Genomic DNA, 16,751 nt, shown 5'->3' with positions numbered 1-16,751 from the left:
TTGTTCCACTTTGACATAGATGACCTCTTCTTTTGAGTTGTCCTCAAAAGAAGGTTCATCATTCTCAAGCTGTAGGACATAGGTCTCCAAACTGTGGCCCATGGGCCCTATTCCATCCACTGACGCCAACAATGAGGCATAATTCTTGTTGCTGATGCCAGCGGTGTGGCACAATTCCTTCCGCTGATGCCAGCGGTGTGGCACAATTCCTTCCTTTCCGCTGATGCCAGCAGTGTGGCACAATTCCTTCCGCTGACGCCAACGATAGGTCATTATTTATTCCTACTGAACCCCCGGGATATTTTCTGCTCCCTCTGGACATAGTCCAGCCCCTCTAAAGTCTGAAAGACGGTAAAGACTGTAAAGTTTGAAGATTGCTGTGTCTTGGTTTGTAGAATTTTTGTCCCCCTACGTTGGGCGGTTGGTTTACTGAGGGGTTGTTTTGCCTCCTCGATGTATATTTATACCTTACTACGCTGCACTGTGTATACCAAGTTACTTCATTTTCATGTTGGGACTGGTATTTAAGAACATGGTTCACACATTCAGCAATGCAAATCAAATTATTAACTCCAACATAGAACTTCTGACACCAAGGATAGGATGATGGAACTAAAACAGGGGAGTTCCACAACCTCCATACCCCCCCCCCCCTTCCTGTTTTTGGACAATAACCTCAGTCTTTTCACGGTGATTGGATGAAGGTGTCTGTGCTCCCTGTGGGGCTATAAATGCCAGAATATCCTCCTGAAGCTCATCAGAAATGAAGAAGTTAGGGATGCACCGAAATTTCGGCCACCGAAACATATCGGCCAAAAATGGCCTTTTTCAGCATTTTGCCAAAAAGGAAATCGCGCCGATAACAGTGCCGAAAATGGGGCCCGCCCCTGGTGCCGCCCAGTACGGGCATGTAGTTATGGAGCATCCCTGTCTCCGTTTAGCCCCAGTCCAGTCGTCTCGTCTCCTCTCCTCTCCTCCCCCTCCCTTCCTCCTCGACGAGGTGGCTGAAAGCCAAGAACAGTGCTCTATCTATAGAGTAAAGCTGTCATAAGCACACAGCATTAAGGAGCAGCTTGTCGGTGTGATCAGCAGGAGGAGCATTAATAGTGTGCAGCACCGCGGGGGGTCACTGTTTCTAACAGCATGTCAAACAACAAGTCCTGCTCTCTCAACCCCCGCGGTGCTGCACACTGATAATGCTCCTCCTACTGATCACACCGACAAGCTGCTCCTTAATGCTGTGTGCTGCTTACAGCTTTCCTCCATAGATAGAGCACCGCCCTGTCTGACATACTAAGGCAGGCTGCATGATAGGCACTGGTAAGCTGCTGGGCACTGGTGAGGCACAGGCAGGCTGCATGATGGGCACTGGTAGGCTGCATTTAAAGGAACCTGGTGAGGCTGTATTGATCTCCTGTATCGTGTCTGCAGTCTCTGACCATCTCCTATATTATGTCTGCAGTCTCTGACCATGTCCTGTACCACGTCTGCAGTCTCTGATCCATGTCCTGTACCACGTCTGCAGTCTCTGATCCATGTCCTGTACCACGTCTGCAGTCTCTGATCCATGTCCTGTACCACGTCTGCAGTCTCTGACCATCTCCTGCATAAAAATGTATTTTTCAAAAACTGTCATTTTCGGTTTTCGGCCTAGTGTATTTTTCATTTTTGTTATCGGTTTCGGCACCAAAAAACCCAATCGGCGCACCCCTAGAAGAAGTGGCTTGAAGAAGCTACACAAACGTCTTCAGAAAGATATCCCAGCACTTCTATCTACTGAAGCTCATCAGAACTAAGGAAGTGAGTTGGAGGAGAAGAAAATGTCCTATATTGCAGCTTGCTAGTCCTTAGATGCTTTGGCTGTGTTAGTTTTCTTTTTCAGACTAAGAACATTTCAGCAAGTACAGAAAATACCTCTTGATCCTGCCAGAAATCCAGTGTCCTTGTGACCATATGCAATTAACTGATATCTGTCTCAATTCTCTTTAGTGGTCTACAGCAGTGTTTCTCAACTCCAGTCCTCAAGGCGCCCCAACAGGTCATGTTTTCAGGCTTTCCATTATTTTGCACAGGTGATTTAATCAGTTTCACTGCCTTAGTAATTACCACAGCCATTTAATCTGAGTGAAATCCTGAAAACATGACCTGTTGGTGTGCCTTGAGGACTGGAGTTGAGAAACACTGGTCTACAGGACATCCTCCACCCTATTTTATGAAAAAAGAGAGAAGGAACATGTTTGTTAATCCTAGCACATTTCTTGTCCTAGGGCAGTGAGGGCGAACCTTGGCACCCCAGATGTTTTGGAACTACATTTCCCATGATGCTCGTGCACTCTGAAGGGTAGTTGAGCATGGGAAACGCAGTTCCAAAACATCTGGGGTGCCAAGGTTTGCCTTCACTGTCCTAGGGTGACAACGCTGCTCCTACACAGATGGAGTGGGTAAGCATGGTCACTGTATGGCCGAAAGAGTGTTGCTGGCGGGATCACCAGGTGAAAAATAAAGAGGATCATAGGCCTAAAAAAGAAAAATAAAACCACTACATGTAAGGACTGATAAGCTGCAGCATATAACATTTTAGTTTTTGGGGTTTGTATACACTTTAAGATTAGAGGTGAGCTTGGGAGTTCTTGGATCCTAGTCTGTGCCAGTCATCTGCTGCCTGGGACATTCCGTGCCCACAGCCACACGTGTAAAATGGGTGTCTACTCAGCAAGGGATACCTGGGCTTTTGATTGGCCCAGTACAGGTGATAGCTATCTGGTAAACAAGCTCATGAGGGTTCAGACTAGGATCCAAATGGTGTAGCTGCTGACATTTGAAAGGTACTTAGCAGTGTCTGGAATCCAGCGCTGTATTCACCAAGTGTCACCATCTTGGATATGGGAGTCGGCTCTGGCTTGCTTGGGAACCACAGCTGACTCCCCACTGCGCAGCACGGAGCTTGCGTGGTTCTCGGGGGGAATGGTCCTGCAGCCTCCTGGGACATGTGACATGACTCTACGGGGGCAAGTGACGCCATCCTCACCTAGGCAAGGATTACGAAAGTGGTAGTGGCCCAAACCATTTTGGCTTGCGCCATGTACGACGTGTCACTGGTCCTGCAGCCTCCTGGGACTGCAGGATCAGCACACAGAGTGGCCAGTGGATGGGCTAGGCGCATCATTGGTAGCTGGCTGGCTGCCTGCAGGAGGCCCCCAGTTAAAGAGGACCAAGATGGCGGCATTGAGACCCAATGTATGTCACCTGAACAGCAGATCACATCAGCTTAACTCTGGATTTGCTGTGTGGGGGAATGTGATTGAAGAGAACCTAGGAATACAGGTAAGAGGAAAACTTAAAAAAAATATATGGGGTGGGGTTGTTAATATTTATGGTTGGCGTCTATATTTTGGTACGGCATACTCTCAAATGTATCGTCTTCCTGAGTGTATAAGCTGAGTAGCGATAAGGAAGTGATGGGAGGAAGTGGCTGTGTAGGAGAAGATAAAGGTCCGATCTGCTGACAGTTATGTCATATGTTGCCATAACAAAATCTCTTGCACCCATGTCATTAACTGTGCACTACTTTTCTGAACATGTTGGAGTACCGCATGTGAATTCTCCACAGAATGGGTTCCTTCCTACATGGTGACTGCTATATCATTGAGTTATACCTCTTTGCAAGGTTCCTATGTTTCAAGTTCAGATTCACTTCTTCATTCAAAACTTAAAAATGAGGCCCTTTAAAAAAAAAAAAAAAGTTAGGGATTTTAGGTAATGGCAATACAATCAGCATAACCTTACCTGCCTGCCATAGCATGGAGTCCAGGGTCGTGCTAGCTCCAGGTCACATGACCAAGGCGAGAGTCTTCATTGTGAATAAAGGCTCCGCTGACACGGACCAAGGCCAGAGTCTTCATTGTGAATAAAGGCTCCGCTGACACGGACCAAGGCCAGAGTCTTCATTGTGAATAAAGGCTCCGCTGACACGGAGCAAGGCCAGAGTCTTCATTGTGAATAAAGGCTCCGCTGACACGGAGCAAGGCCAGAGTCTTCATTGTGAATAAAGGCTCCGCTGACACGGACCAAGGCCAGAGTCTTCATTGTGAATAAAGGCTCCGCTGACACGGACCAAGGCCAGAGTCTTCATTGTGAATAAAGGCTCCGCTGACACGGACCAAGGCCAGAGTCTTCATTGTGAATAAAGGCTCCGCTGACACGGACCAAGGCCAGAGTCTTCATTGTGAATAAAGGCTCCGCTGACACGGACCAAGGCCAGAGTCTTCATTGTGAATAAAGGCTCCGCTGACACGGACCAAGGCCAGAGTCTTCATTGTGAATAAAGGCTCTGCTGACATGGACCCAAGCCAGAGTCTTCATTGTGAATAAAGGCTCCGCTGACACGGACCAAGGCCAGAGTCTTCATTGTGAATAAAGGCTCCGCTGACACGGACCAAGGCCAGAGTCTTCATTGTGAATAAAGGCTCCGCTGACACGGACCAAGGCCAGAGTCTTCATTGTGAATAAAGGCTCCGCTGACACGGACCAAGGCCAGAGTCTTCATTGTGAATAAAGGCTCCGCTGACACGGACCAAGGCCAGAGTCTTCATTGTGAATAAAGGCTCCGCTGACACGGACCAAGGCCAGAGTCTTCATTGTGAATAAAGGCTCTGCTGACATGGACCCAAGCCAGAGTCTTCATTGTGAATAAAGGCTCCGCTGACACGGACCAAGGCCAGAGTCTTCATTGTGAATAAAGGCTCCGCTGACACGGACCAAGGCCAGAGTCTTCATTGTGAATAAAGGCTCCGCTGACACGGAGCAAGGCCAGAGTCTTCATTGTGAATAAAGGCTCCGCTGACACGGAGCAAGGCCAGAGTCTTCATTGTGAATAAAGGCTCCACTGACACGGAGCAAGGCCAGAGTCTTCATTGTGAATAAAGGCTCCGCTGACACGGACCAAGGCCAGAGTCTTCATTGTGAATAAAGGCTCCGCTGACACGGACCAAGGCCAGAGTCTTCATTTTGTGAATAAAGGCTCCGCTGACACGGACCAAGGCCAGAGTCTTCATTTTGTGAATAAAGGCTCTGCTGACACGGACCAAGGCCAGAGTCTTCATTGTGAATAAAGGCTCCGCTGACACGGACCAAGGCCAGAGTCTTCATTGTGAATAAAGGCTCTGCTGACATGGACCCAAGCCAGAGTCTTCATTGTGAATAAAGGCTCCGCTGACACGGACCAAGGCCAGAGTCTTCATTGTGAATAAAGGCTCCGCTGACACGGACCAAGGCCAGAGTCTTCATTGTGAATAAAGGCTCTGCTGACATGGACCCAAGCCAGAGTCTTCATTGTGAATAAAGGCTCCGCTGACACGGACCAAGGCCAGAGTCTTCATTGTGAATAAAGGCTCCGCTGACACGGACCAAGGCCAGAGTCTTCATTGTGAATAAAGGCTCCGCTGACACGGACCAAGGCCAGAGTCTTCATTGTGAATAAAGGCTCCGCTGACACGGACCAAGGCCAGAGTCTTCATTGTGAATAAAGGCTCCGCTGACACGGACCAAGGCCAGAGTCTTCATTGTGAATAAAGGCTCCGCTGACACGGAGCAAGGCCAGAGTCTTCATTGTGAATAAAGGCTCCGCTGACACGGAGCAAGGCCAGAGTCTTCATTGTGAATAAAGGCTCCGCTGACACGGAGCAAGGCCAGAGTCTTCATTGTGAATAAAGGCTCCGCTGACACGGAGCAAGGCCAGAGTCTTCATTGTGAATAAAGGCTCCGCTGACACGGACCCAAGCCAGAGTCTTCATTGTGAATAAAGGCTCCGCTGACACGGACCAAGGCCAGAGTCTTCATTTTGTGAATAAAGGCTCCGCTGACACGGACCAAGGCCAGAGTCTTCATTGTGAATAAAGGCTCTGCTGACACGGACCAAGGCCAGAGTCTTCATTGTGAATAAAGGCTCTGCTGACATGGACCCAAGCCAGAGTCTTCATTGTGAATAAAGGCTCCGCTGACACGGACCAAGGCCAGAGTCTTCATTTTGTGAATAAAGGCTCTGCTGACACGGACCAAGGCCAGAGTCTTCATTGTGAATAAAGGCTCCGCTGACACGGACCAAGGCTAGAGTCTTCATTGTGAATAAAGGCTCCGCTGACACGGACCAAGGCCAGAGTCTTCATTGTGAATAAAGGCTCCGCTGACAAGGACCGTGGCAAGGGTCTTCATAGACAGGGCCAGAGTCTTCATCATGAATAAAGGCTCTGCGGACATGGATCAAGACCAGAGTTTTCATTGTGAATGAAGGCTCTGCTGACATTGACCATGGCCAGAGTCTTCCTTGTGAATAAAGGCTCTGCTGACCTAGACCAAGGCCAGAGTCTTCATCATGAATAAAGGCTCTGCTGATGTGGACCATGGCCAGGGTCTTCATGGACTATGGGAAAAGTTTTCATCGTGAGTAAAAAGGCTCTGTTGACATGGAAGCCCAGAATGCAGATCTACTTCACACCGCTTACCTAGCGCAGGGTTCAAGTCATGTGACCCCGGACAACGAGGTGCCTTCCCGTGGACAGGTTAAGTTCATGGTCATTCCAGTTTTACTATCACTTTCTCTAATTAAGCTACCTAGATATTGTCATCTGCTCCTTAATGGTTGTAATAGCCAACTGATCTGAGTTTATGACAGGTGGACGAGCACTTTAGGTGCTTTTTATTTTCAGCTCTCTGGAGTCATAAAATATTTAGGTGGTATGTACTAATTTGACTATTCCCTTCCTAGTCTGGAATAATAAGATATAAAAGAAAATCTCACAAGGGTACTCTCGGCCAATCTTAAAAAACACTAAAATCTATCCGGCCAATGACCATTTCATAGTCTGGCTTGGAGACCAGTAGCCATAGCAGTAGAGAGCCTCCCACTGACCACCAGGATAGGTATAGAAACAGGTCACCATGGGGTATGACATGGGCTCTCTCGAGGTGTGGGGTCTAAGCACTAAACAGTATTCACCAGAGCTCCTGATGGTGGAGATGGGTTTTGCTGCGCATTAGTAGCAGGTCGCAGTCCTCAGGATCGCCACACCAGGAGATAGGCAAGCCAGGGTCCAGTAGCAGATATAGCATGTAGGGAGAGAGTAGAAGCATAGTCAGTAAACAAGCCTAAGGTTGGTAACAAGTGGTTGCAGGTTGGAATCAAGCAGAAGTGTAGTCGAAGAACAGATGTTGGATGAGAAGACCTGGCTCACAATCGACATTCCAATTCATCCCAATGGCGTTTTAGTATGGTTGAGGTCAGGGCTCTGTGCTCATTGGACATCTCGTTCTCCACTGTTCTGAGAAGGCTTTCCACAAGATTTTGGAGTGTCTATGGGAATTTTAGCCCATTTGTAAGTTCAGGTACTGATGTTGGATGAGAAGATCTGGCTTCAGTTAGGGTTCCATTTCACCCCAATGTGTTCACTAAGGTTGAGGTCAGGGCCCTGAGCTCGTTGGACATCTCATTCCAAAATGATGGCCATTGATATGGATTTCCCCCTTGTTACTTTAACAGCCTCGGTTGTTTTGAGAAGGCTTTCCACAAGATTTTGGTGCAACATTCTTACAGTCGGTAAGCAAAGCTCCCAACGGTCCTTCATTTGGAGGTGCTGACTTCTTTTGGAACCAGAGAGCTTCCACTTTTCTGGAAAACTTTCCACAAGATTTTGGAGAGTGTTGGTGGGAATTTGTGCCTGTTTGTGAGGTCAGGTATTGATGCTGGATAAGACCAGGTTTGCATTCCAAGCCTTAAAGCGGGAGTAAACCCCCTGACTTTTTTTTTTTTTTTTTTTGGGGGGGGGGGGTTTAACACCTGTAAGGGAAAAGAATGTCCTCCAATGTTTAGAGAATGCTTTCCACAAGATTTTGGTGACAGACAGCACACCGATCCAATAGCAGGACAATGAATCGGTGTGACGTGGTCACAGGAGGCGGGACATTGTTACTGCGGCCGGGAAATTCTGCTTCCACAGGTACTGGGAGGCTGCATCTCAATGGCGCTGGCGAGGCTGCATTGATGTCTTGTATCATGTCTGCAGTCTCTGAGCATCTCTTGTATCGTGTCAGCTAAAGATGCCCCGAATGGAAATTTTACTAATACTATTAGCAGTTTGTTTAACCACTTAAGCCCCGGACCATTTTGCAGCTAAAGGACTAAGCCCCTTTTTGCGATTCAGCACTGTGAGGCTTTAACTGACAATTGCGCGGTCGTGCGGCGTGGCTCCCAAACAAAATTGGCGTACTTTTTTTCTCACAAATACAGATTTCTTTTGGTGGTATTTGATCACCTCTGTGTTTTTTTTTGTTTTTTTGCGCTATAAACAAAAATAGAGCGACAATTTTGAAAAAAATTAAATATTTTTTACTTTTTGCTATAATATCCCCCCAAAAAAATATAAACAAAATATATTTATTTTTTTCCTCAGTTTAGGCCGATACGTATTCATCTACATATTTTTGGTAAAAAAAAATTGCAATAAGCGTTTATTGATTTGTTTGCGCAAGAGTTAAAGCGTCTACAAAATAGGGGATAGTTTTATGGCATTTTTATTAATATTTTTTTTTTTTTTTACTACTAATGGCGGCGATCAGTGATTTTTATTGTGACTGTGAAATTATGGCGGACACGCCGGACAATTTTGACACATTTTTGGGACCATTGGCATTAATACAGCGATCAGTGCGATTTAAAAATGCATTGATTACTGTAAAAATGTCACTGGCAGTGAAGTGGGTTAACCACTAGGGTGCAGTGTAGGCGTTAAGTGTGTGTTGTGTGTTTTTTTTTTTTTTTTTTTTACTGTAGGGGGGCGTGGCTTGGCGTGACGTCACTGATTGTCTTTCCCTGTGACAGGGAACAGACGATCAGTGACAGGTTTACTAGGAAGCACGGGGAGAGGTTTGTTTACACTTACCTCTCCCCGTTCTTCAGCTCTGTGACCCGATGATGCAAGAGATGGTCGGAGACTGAGGAAATGATGCAAGAGATGGTCGGAGACTGCAGACTGCATTTGTCTTGACGTTTCTAGCACTAAAGGTGCCAGTAATGGCCAACAATCAATTCATATTGATTTAAAATGACAATGTTGCCGTATTTATCGGCATACAACACGCACCTTAATTTCAAGAGCGCAGTTTTAGGGGGAAAAAAACTTACATTTAAAAAAAAAAGAATTTTTGAAGCAAAATAAGGGTCAGTGCCCATCAATGCAGCCTTATCAGTGCCAACTGCAGCCTTGCCCATCATTGCAGCATGATCATTGCAGCATGATCATTGCCCATCTGCAGCCTTGCCCATCATTGCAGCATGATCATTGCCCATCATTGCAGCATGATCATTGCCCATCTGCAGCCTTGCCATTCATTGTAGCATGATCAGTGCCCATCTGCAGTCTTGCCCCTCTTTGCAGCATGATCAGTGCGCATCTGCAGCCTTGTTATTTCTGAAATAAACAGAGCCGGATCTCTTGTGTACTCGGTTCGGCTTGCAGGCCCGCCCCTTGGCCCGGCTCTTATGATGGACATAACATCACAAAATTTGGTCCAATGGTGGGATGTCAATGCTAGGAGGCGGGACTGGGCGTGACTGCGAGCAGAGCCGAGTACACAGGAGATTCTGTCTATTTAGGCGGCGCTCCTTCCCCCTCCGAGGCAGCCGTTCAGCATATAACACGCACACACTATTTCCCCCTGATTTTAAGGGGGAAAAAAATGCAAGTTATACGCCAATAAATACGGTAATTAGTATTTATTGGCGAATATAATACAATTCTAAAAAACATAATTTTTTTTTTTTTTTATGTTTTCATGTTTCAGTTTTGGCACCAAAATTTCCATTCGGTGCACCCTTAATTTTGGAGCATGTCTGTAGGAATTTGTGCCCATTTGAGAAGTTGGGTATTGTTGCTGGATAAGACCAGGCTTGCATGTCAAGCCTCACGTTGGGCACCAAAAAAAAAAAGTCCTGGCCCACAGTTGGATGTTCCAATTCATCGCAAAGGTCTTCATTAGGGTTGAAGTCAGGGCTTGGAACTCGTTGGACCCCTCATGCCATAATTATGGTCAATAATAAGGAGTTGGGCCCCCCCCCCCCCCCCCTTAACAGTGTGACAGACCCAGCAGGGGCTTTTGAAGGGAACTGCAGGGTAGCCTCTTCCCTACTGATTATGGGCCCTGGATTTTGAGGGGGCTCTTTTCTTTTGTAGGTGTGTGCCTGGGGGGACCTTTTGGATTAGTACTGCTTCAGATTCGGGTCCATGTCTCCCCAAAAACACAAAGTTCCCAACAGTCCCTCATTTGGAAGTGCTGACCTTCTTTTGGATCCAGACGGTCTCCACTTTTCTGGAAAGACTTTAAACAAGATTTTGGAGTGTTTCTTTGGGAATTTGTGCCTGCTTGTAAGGTCCGGTATTGTCTAGCCTCACATTGGGCACCAAAAAAAAAAGCCTGCAGTTGATGTTGAGATTCATCCCAAAGGTTTTCAGTAGGGTTCTGTGAAGGATATTTGAGTTCCTGCACACCAAACTGGTGAAACCATGTCTTTAGGAGCTCACTGTGTGTGTACACAGGGGCACAGTCATGCTGGGACAAAAGGGTCTTCACCAAACTGTTACCACAAGGTTGGAAGAGCATGAAGGTCTACAATGTCTTATGTATCATGCAGTATTACCGGCACCCTTCACTGGAAACGCCTGAACTCCATCATTTGGAGAGGGGGTCAACCTACTTTTATCCATATAGTATACATTTTTTTAGTACACGTGGTGGGGAGTTCTCCATAAATATCTGAAGAAGTGTTGCATGTGTGGTAGTAGTAGCCAAGGCTTTGGGTTCCTCTCCTTCCATAGTTCTAAAAGGTCAGGAAAACAGTTTTGTAGGTGGGTTGTGCAGCTTCACAATATAACCTTGTGTTCCCTTACAGACCGATGAATGGCAGCTGAGCTACGTAAATAAAGATTTCTCTGTGTGCCCGTCGTACCCTCCCATCGTCATTGTACCCAAATCTATCGATGATGAATCCCTACGGAAAGTAGCCGCCTTTCGGCAAGGGGGGAGATTCCCGGTTCTCAGCTATTTCCATCGGAAGAACGGTATGGTGAGTATTCTACTGCACATCCAGAACTGGCTCTTTTTACATTTTTATGATTTTATATGATGGTGTTGCTTGTATTAACGTGCAATTAAAACATCTGCACCAAATAAATAGTTGGAAAGAAATGCCTCTTTCCCAAATCGTCGTTCAGGACAGCACCTTGAGAGAGAGTGTGGCTCCCCCCACTTTCCCAGGAGTAACAGCGATTTTAAACCTAGAAGGCAGGATACTTTCACCATCTCACCATTAACGATGCTCCAGAACACCCCCTACCCATCGAGGGGGGGGAGGGGGGGTGTATTCCAGAGAACCTTTTTATCTTAGCCCGGGCTTTTGGCTTACCAAAGGTCCTTTCTTAATCCTGAGGATTTGGAGACAGGTAGCCATTACGGGTGTTCTGGTTTCCCCAGGCTCCCACTCGCTCCAGGTCCCGGTGGCAGGTGACATCGCGTCCAGGTGGAGCAGGGTTTTTTTTTTTCGGCCAGGCAAGTTTGTTGGGAGGGGCCTGTTCATGTAAACATCAGCATTCTATGAAAGTACATCCCTCTGGCATCCCTTTTAGATGTGAATCCTGACTGGGCTGTGCAGGCTTAAAGTCAACTTTCTGCCTAAACCTAACTAATGTAAAAATGTCCCCTTTCTCCTAACATCTTTGCTGACTAACCTATGTAATGAAAATGTATATACTTATTTTCAGCTTGCTCTGGTCCAGTTACATGATTGGCTCCCCTGTAGCTGCCGGCAGCAGCTGCAGGGGAGAGGAGGGAGCATGGGCGACAGCTGAGATGTGTGAGCTGATTGGGTAAGCACTTCTGGAATTCCCAGCCATTGTTTCGTTGCTCTCTCCTATCCCCTGCAGCCACCACTGACTGACACAAGGGGAGTTCATATGACAGGACCAATGTTGGCTGAAAATAAATATATACATCTTTTTTACTTTGTTAGTAAGCATGGGTTTTTGGCGAGGGGAGGGGACATTTTTAAATCAAATAAGTTTTTATTGTAAAGCACTTATGGTACAAACCAAACATAGGAGTAAAGTACAGTCTTACAGTAGCATTGGTTTTTACATCCAAAAGTATACAGAGAATATAGAGATACAAATAGGTTCGGTTTGAAAACTGTTGAGACATGGAAAATATCAATAAAACCAAAAAATTAAAGAAGAAAGGAGATAAGGAAAAAGAAAAAAGGAACCAAAAGTAATAACAAAAGTATCGTTCTCTCATAGACCACTCCGCATCAAGAAACAGCCGCATAGGTACCTTACATATATACTACGGCCCACAGCCCAGCACACAGTCCCATTGGTGTCTCCCTACACCCCGTACAATTACCGGATAAGGGAGAGACATAAAATTAGACCCATCCTGGAAACATGACCCTTTATGTACCTCCACATACCGGTCCTAGGACCTTCAGTTAACCCTGTAAAAGTCTGTCCTGTATAAGTTGGTGGGGAGCTAGTCCCGGGACCTCAAGCCACCCCCCCCACATGGCATTAAATTTGTGCGGTGCGTTTCTGTGTTGGTATGTTATCTTTTCTCTGATCAGCATCTGGTTCACCTGTTCTATCCATTGCCGCCCGGTGGGAACCCTGTGGGTCATCCATAGTCTCGCTATCAATTTTCTAGCTACATATAGTAACCTGATAATGGCTGTATGGGCCGAGGGTGTCAATGATTCCTCATCCAGGGCCCCCAGCAGGCAGACCACCGGGCACCGCGGGATACCAACAGAGAACACTGAGGATATAGTGTCAAAAATTCCCGCCCAATATCGTTTTAGTTTCGGGCACCTCCAGAACATGTGCATAAGATCCCCATGGTCCCGCATACATTTAGGGCAAAGGGGAGACCCTCTAACACCCCAACTGTGTAGTTTAACTGGGGTTCTATAGGTCCTATGTAGTAAATATAGGTGGGAGAGCCTATGGGAGGCCGATACCGACACCAACGGAGCGGAGGACAAGCAGAGGTTCCAGGTCTCCGCGTCCATGGGCCCCAGGTCCGCCTCCCACCTCTGCCGACATGGAAGACGTGCCGGGTCCTGCACCGCGTCAAGAAGCATAGCATACCCCCTAGAGATCATGCCTTTACGGTCAATCTGCATAAATATCTCCTTCACCACAGGATGGTCTGTTAGGGAGAGCTGCATACTCCGTGCCTGTGTCTGCAACGCATGACGTAACTGTAAATATTTAAAGAAATCCCTACGAGGGATGTCAAACTCCGCTTGTATTTCCATAAAGGACTTCAGTACCCGTCCACTATACAGTTGCGAGAGATACTGAAGACCACTCCCACTCCAGTTACCAAATCCCTTGAGCTTAAAAAGTTCACCATAGTTTGCGTTCCGCCAAATAGGGGTGAGGGCAAGGAAGCCACGTAGAGGGGACATTTTTAATACTAGTTAGGCTGAGACTTGAATTTTACTTTAAACTGTGTAATCTGCTGATGAGTTGCTTGATTACACTTTAATAGAATAGCAGTCGGGCAACTGATCAGTGGAAGTGGTGACGTCACCCATAGGCCCCCACAATCCCAGCTGTTGTCGGTGCTTCATCCTCTCTGCAGCACCCAGTGGTCAAAGGGATGCCGGAGATGTATTTTTTATTTTTTTTTCATATAACGCTCAAGAGAAACAGTACAGTGATTTGGCGCCAGCGCTGAAGATCAACATCCACATGGCAGAGAAAGTTAATAGCTGTGAAAAGTGGACTTCTCTCAAGAACCTTCAGCCCTGATGCAAGCAGTGGCAGGAGTTATGTAAATCTCAAAGTGCATTGATGGGTGGTTGTCAGTCTGGAGGCGTTGACATTCCTAGGAAGGCTATATATGGCTGTGAACAAGCACGAGTTATCTGTGAAACCAGTCTACCAATGTTCCAGTAACATCCTGTCTATGTCCTTTGGCACCTTGACAATAAAGTAACTATTCTACAGAAGTTCTTCCTTCCGAAGACCAATTTTCTTATTTTTTTTCAATTACTATTGATTGTGGTGAGCCGGGGCCAGCACCCACGGGGAAATCTTTATCCACAGTCTGAGCAGTGTTACACTCTTTCTGAACTTATATTTTCATGCACACTGCCCTGGGTAATGCTGAGCCTCCATGATTAAATTGAAACGTGTTTTCGCCCCACCCACAGGGCTTAGTCATATCACTATAACTAAGCCCTGGGGATGAGGTGAAACATGTTGTATGTATGGCCCTGGAGGAGACAGGATGAAGCTGCATCTTGTGCTTTGACTGGGTCTTCTGGACTACGGCTTCCTATTTGTTAGTGCACCTTCGCCAGGGCCGAGTTGAGGCCTTTTGATGCTGGCAGTCATCGGCTGTGTGAGACACTGGGGAATCCTTTAGTGGCACTTTAATTTTTATAGTTCAGGTCACTGTAATTGGTGGACGTTTGTCCTTGGTAAGGTTGTGCATAACAGGATAAGATCACTCCAAACTCCCTTGGGGATGTTTGGTTGTCGAGCAGTAAATTAATTGATTGAAGAGCGGCTCTCGGCACACGGCAGATCAGTTCATCAATCACAGCCCCGTACTCATGTCTGGGTTCTCTGTGCGGAGGCCGTCTCCTTCTCTCGGAAAATGGCCAAACTCACCGCAATCTTCTCTCTGCTTCTTCACTTTATAAATCTCCAGTAAATGAAGTGCTATAGAAAGGACAATACATACCGGATCACTAAGACTGTAAGACTATACCACATGAACAATGTGAATGATGCTGTAAGTGCGGATCATTAGAGGAACTCCGTGATGTAAAATGAGAAATGCAAAATGCCACTGGACATAGGTGACAGGCAGTGGAGGCCCATCCAGTAGGGGCACACGGGTGCTGCCCCCCCCCCCCCCCCTCCATCCATCCATGCGTCCGGCCCCCCTGATCTACAGTATATGGGTGCCGGACCATGAATTCTAGCAACTGATCGGCAGATTGCACAGCTAAAGTCTACAGCAGGCGGTGGGGAGGAGAATGCCTGGGATGTGTTCTTTCATTTAAAGCTCAGAAACAGTAGCACAGCGACAGACGCCAGCCTTAAAGATCACATGAGGAAGAGCAAAATTGATTAATGGAAGTGAAAGCTAATAGCTGTGAGAGGCGGCCCAGCAACAGTACTGATCAGAAGGGGAGGGGTTTGATCATGGTTGGTGTTATTCTGGTAGGAAAGGCTGAAGGTGGTAGTTGCAGCTTTTAGGAAATATTTTGTAGAAGTTCAAGTTTAATAAAAATGTAAATGAATCGGTTTCAAAATGGGAAATTGTGTGTGTGTGTGTGTGTGTGTGTGTGTGTGTGTGTGTGTGTGTGTGTGTGTGTGTGTGTGTGTGTGTGTGTGTGTGTGTGGGGGGGGGGGGGGGGGTTGGTAAGGCTAGAGTTCAGCTTTAACCCATTTGCGGATGGTCTCCTCCCCAGGTGATGATGCGCAGCAGTCAGCCTCTCACCGGAACCAACAACAGGCGCTGCAAGGAAGACGAAAAGCTTATAAACGCCACGTTAAGGCCAGGGAAGCGCGGCTACATCATCGACACCCGCACTCTGAATGTGGCCCAGCAAGCCAGAGCCCGGGGGGGTGGCTTCGAGCAGGAAGCCTACTACCCACAATGGAGGAGAATCCACAAATCCATTGAAAGGTAGGTTCAGCTGAGCCCCGTGACCCCTTCTCAGCCATTATTGTGACATCCAATATACAGTATATGTCTGTGGCCACCCTGATTGCAGCGAAGAGTTTGAAGCCTGGAAAGGAATAGCACTGACACCTCATCGCTGGAGGGGATTACTGGTTAGGTAAGTTGACCATAGTGTGCCAACATGCTGTGCATACGATTATATTATACCATACAGCTCCCATGGGGCATTTTATTATTATTTTTTTTTTTTTTTTTTTTAGGGCTTAATTCCACTTTACCCTTAAAGTACACTTTAACGTAATGTCTCCTGAGGTGTCCAAACCTTCCTAGAACTGGAGATTACGATAAGAGTGCCTTCCTTCCTGTCATTGCTCAGTCAGAGATTACATCAATGCTGCTCTTTCTGTTTTATAAATTAGATTTTTATCTAGATGTAAATACGCTGAATAACATTTTTAAGAAGCATGTTTTTATTTTATTTTTTTTTTCTAGGTTTAGTTTTGTGGAAAGTGGAAACTTTTTTTTTTTTTTTTTGTATAGGGTGGTGAAGAGTTAAACCAGTGGTCTCCAAACTATGTCCCGTAGACTGGATGCGGTCTTTGCTTGCCTTTTTTCTGGTCCTTGGGTCACTATTCCACCCACTGACACCAACGATGAGGCACTATGATTTCCAACTTTGGGGCATAACTTCTCCTACTGACATAAAACAATGGAACGCTATTCCTCCTACTGACACCAACAAAAGATTGGATAGCAGATTGATCCTGTGTTCTTCATTTTAAACTTCCTTGTAAGGTCATGCCCCTCTGGCAGTGGCCTTCTCCATCTTGGCCTGGAACATCAGATTGATCCTGTGTTCTTCATTGTTTTTTTTTTTTCCCCTTCCTTGTGAGGTCATTCCCCTCTGCCAGAGACTTTCTCCATCTTGGCCTGGAGCATCCGATTGATCCTGTGTTCTTCATTTTTTCCCCTTCCTTGTGAGGTCATTCTCCTCTGCCAGAGAC

General features: G+C 46.6%; 1 protein-coding gene across 1 annotated transcript in view; it reads left to right on the top strand.

The window, feature by feature from the left end:
- The window catches only part of MTMR9 (myotubularin related protein 9), a 33,711-nt gene that overhangs the window by 3,663 nt on the left and 13,297 nt on the right, over positions 1 to 16,751 (top strand). The window contains exons 4-5 of the mRNA XM_077489281.1: positions 10,940 to 11,113; positions 15,533 to 15,750. Of these exons, the coding sequence (XP_077345407.1) occupies positions 10,940 to 11,113; positions 15,533 to 15,750 (392 nt within the window). The remainder of the gene's footprint in view (positions 1 to 10,939; positions 11,114 to 15,532; positions 15,751 to 16,751) is intronic.

Source organism: Lithobates pipiens, unplaced genomic scaffold (genome assembly GCF_037356315.1).
Source record: "Lithobates pipiens isolate NorthernLeopardFrog02 unplaced genomic scaffold, aLitPip1_a1.2 Scaffold_18, whole genome shotgun sequence".
NCBI classification, from domain to species: Eukaryota; Metazoa; Chordata; class Amphibia; order Anura; family Ranidae; genus Lithobates; species Lithobates pipiens.
The sequence above is the reverse complement of the archived record's forward strand: the minus strand, read 5'-3'. Positions and strand labels throughout refer to the sequence as shown.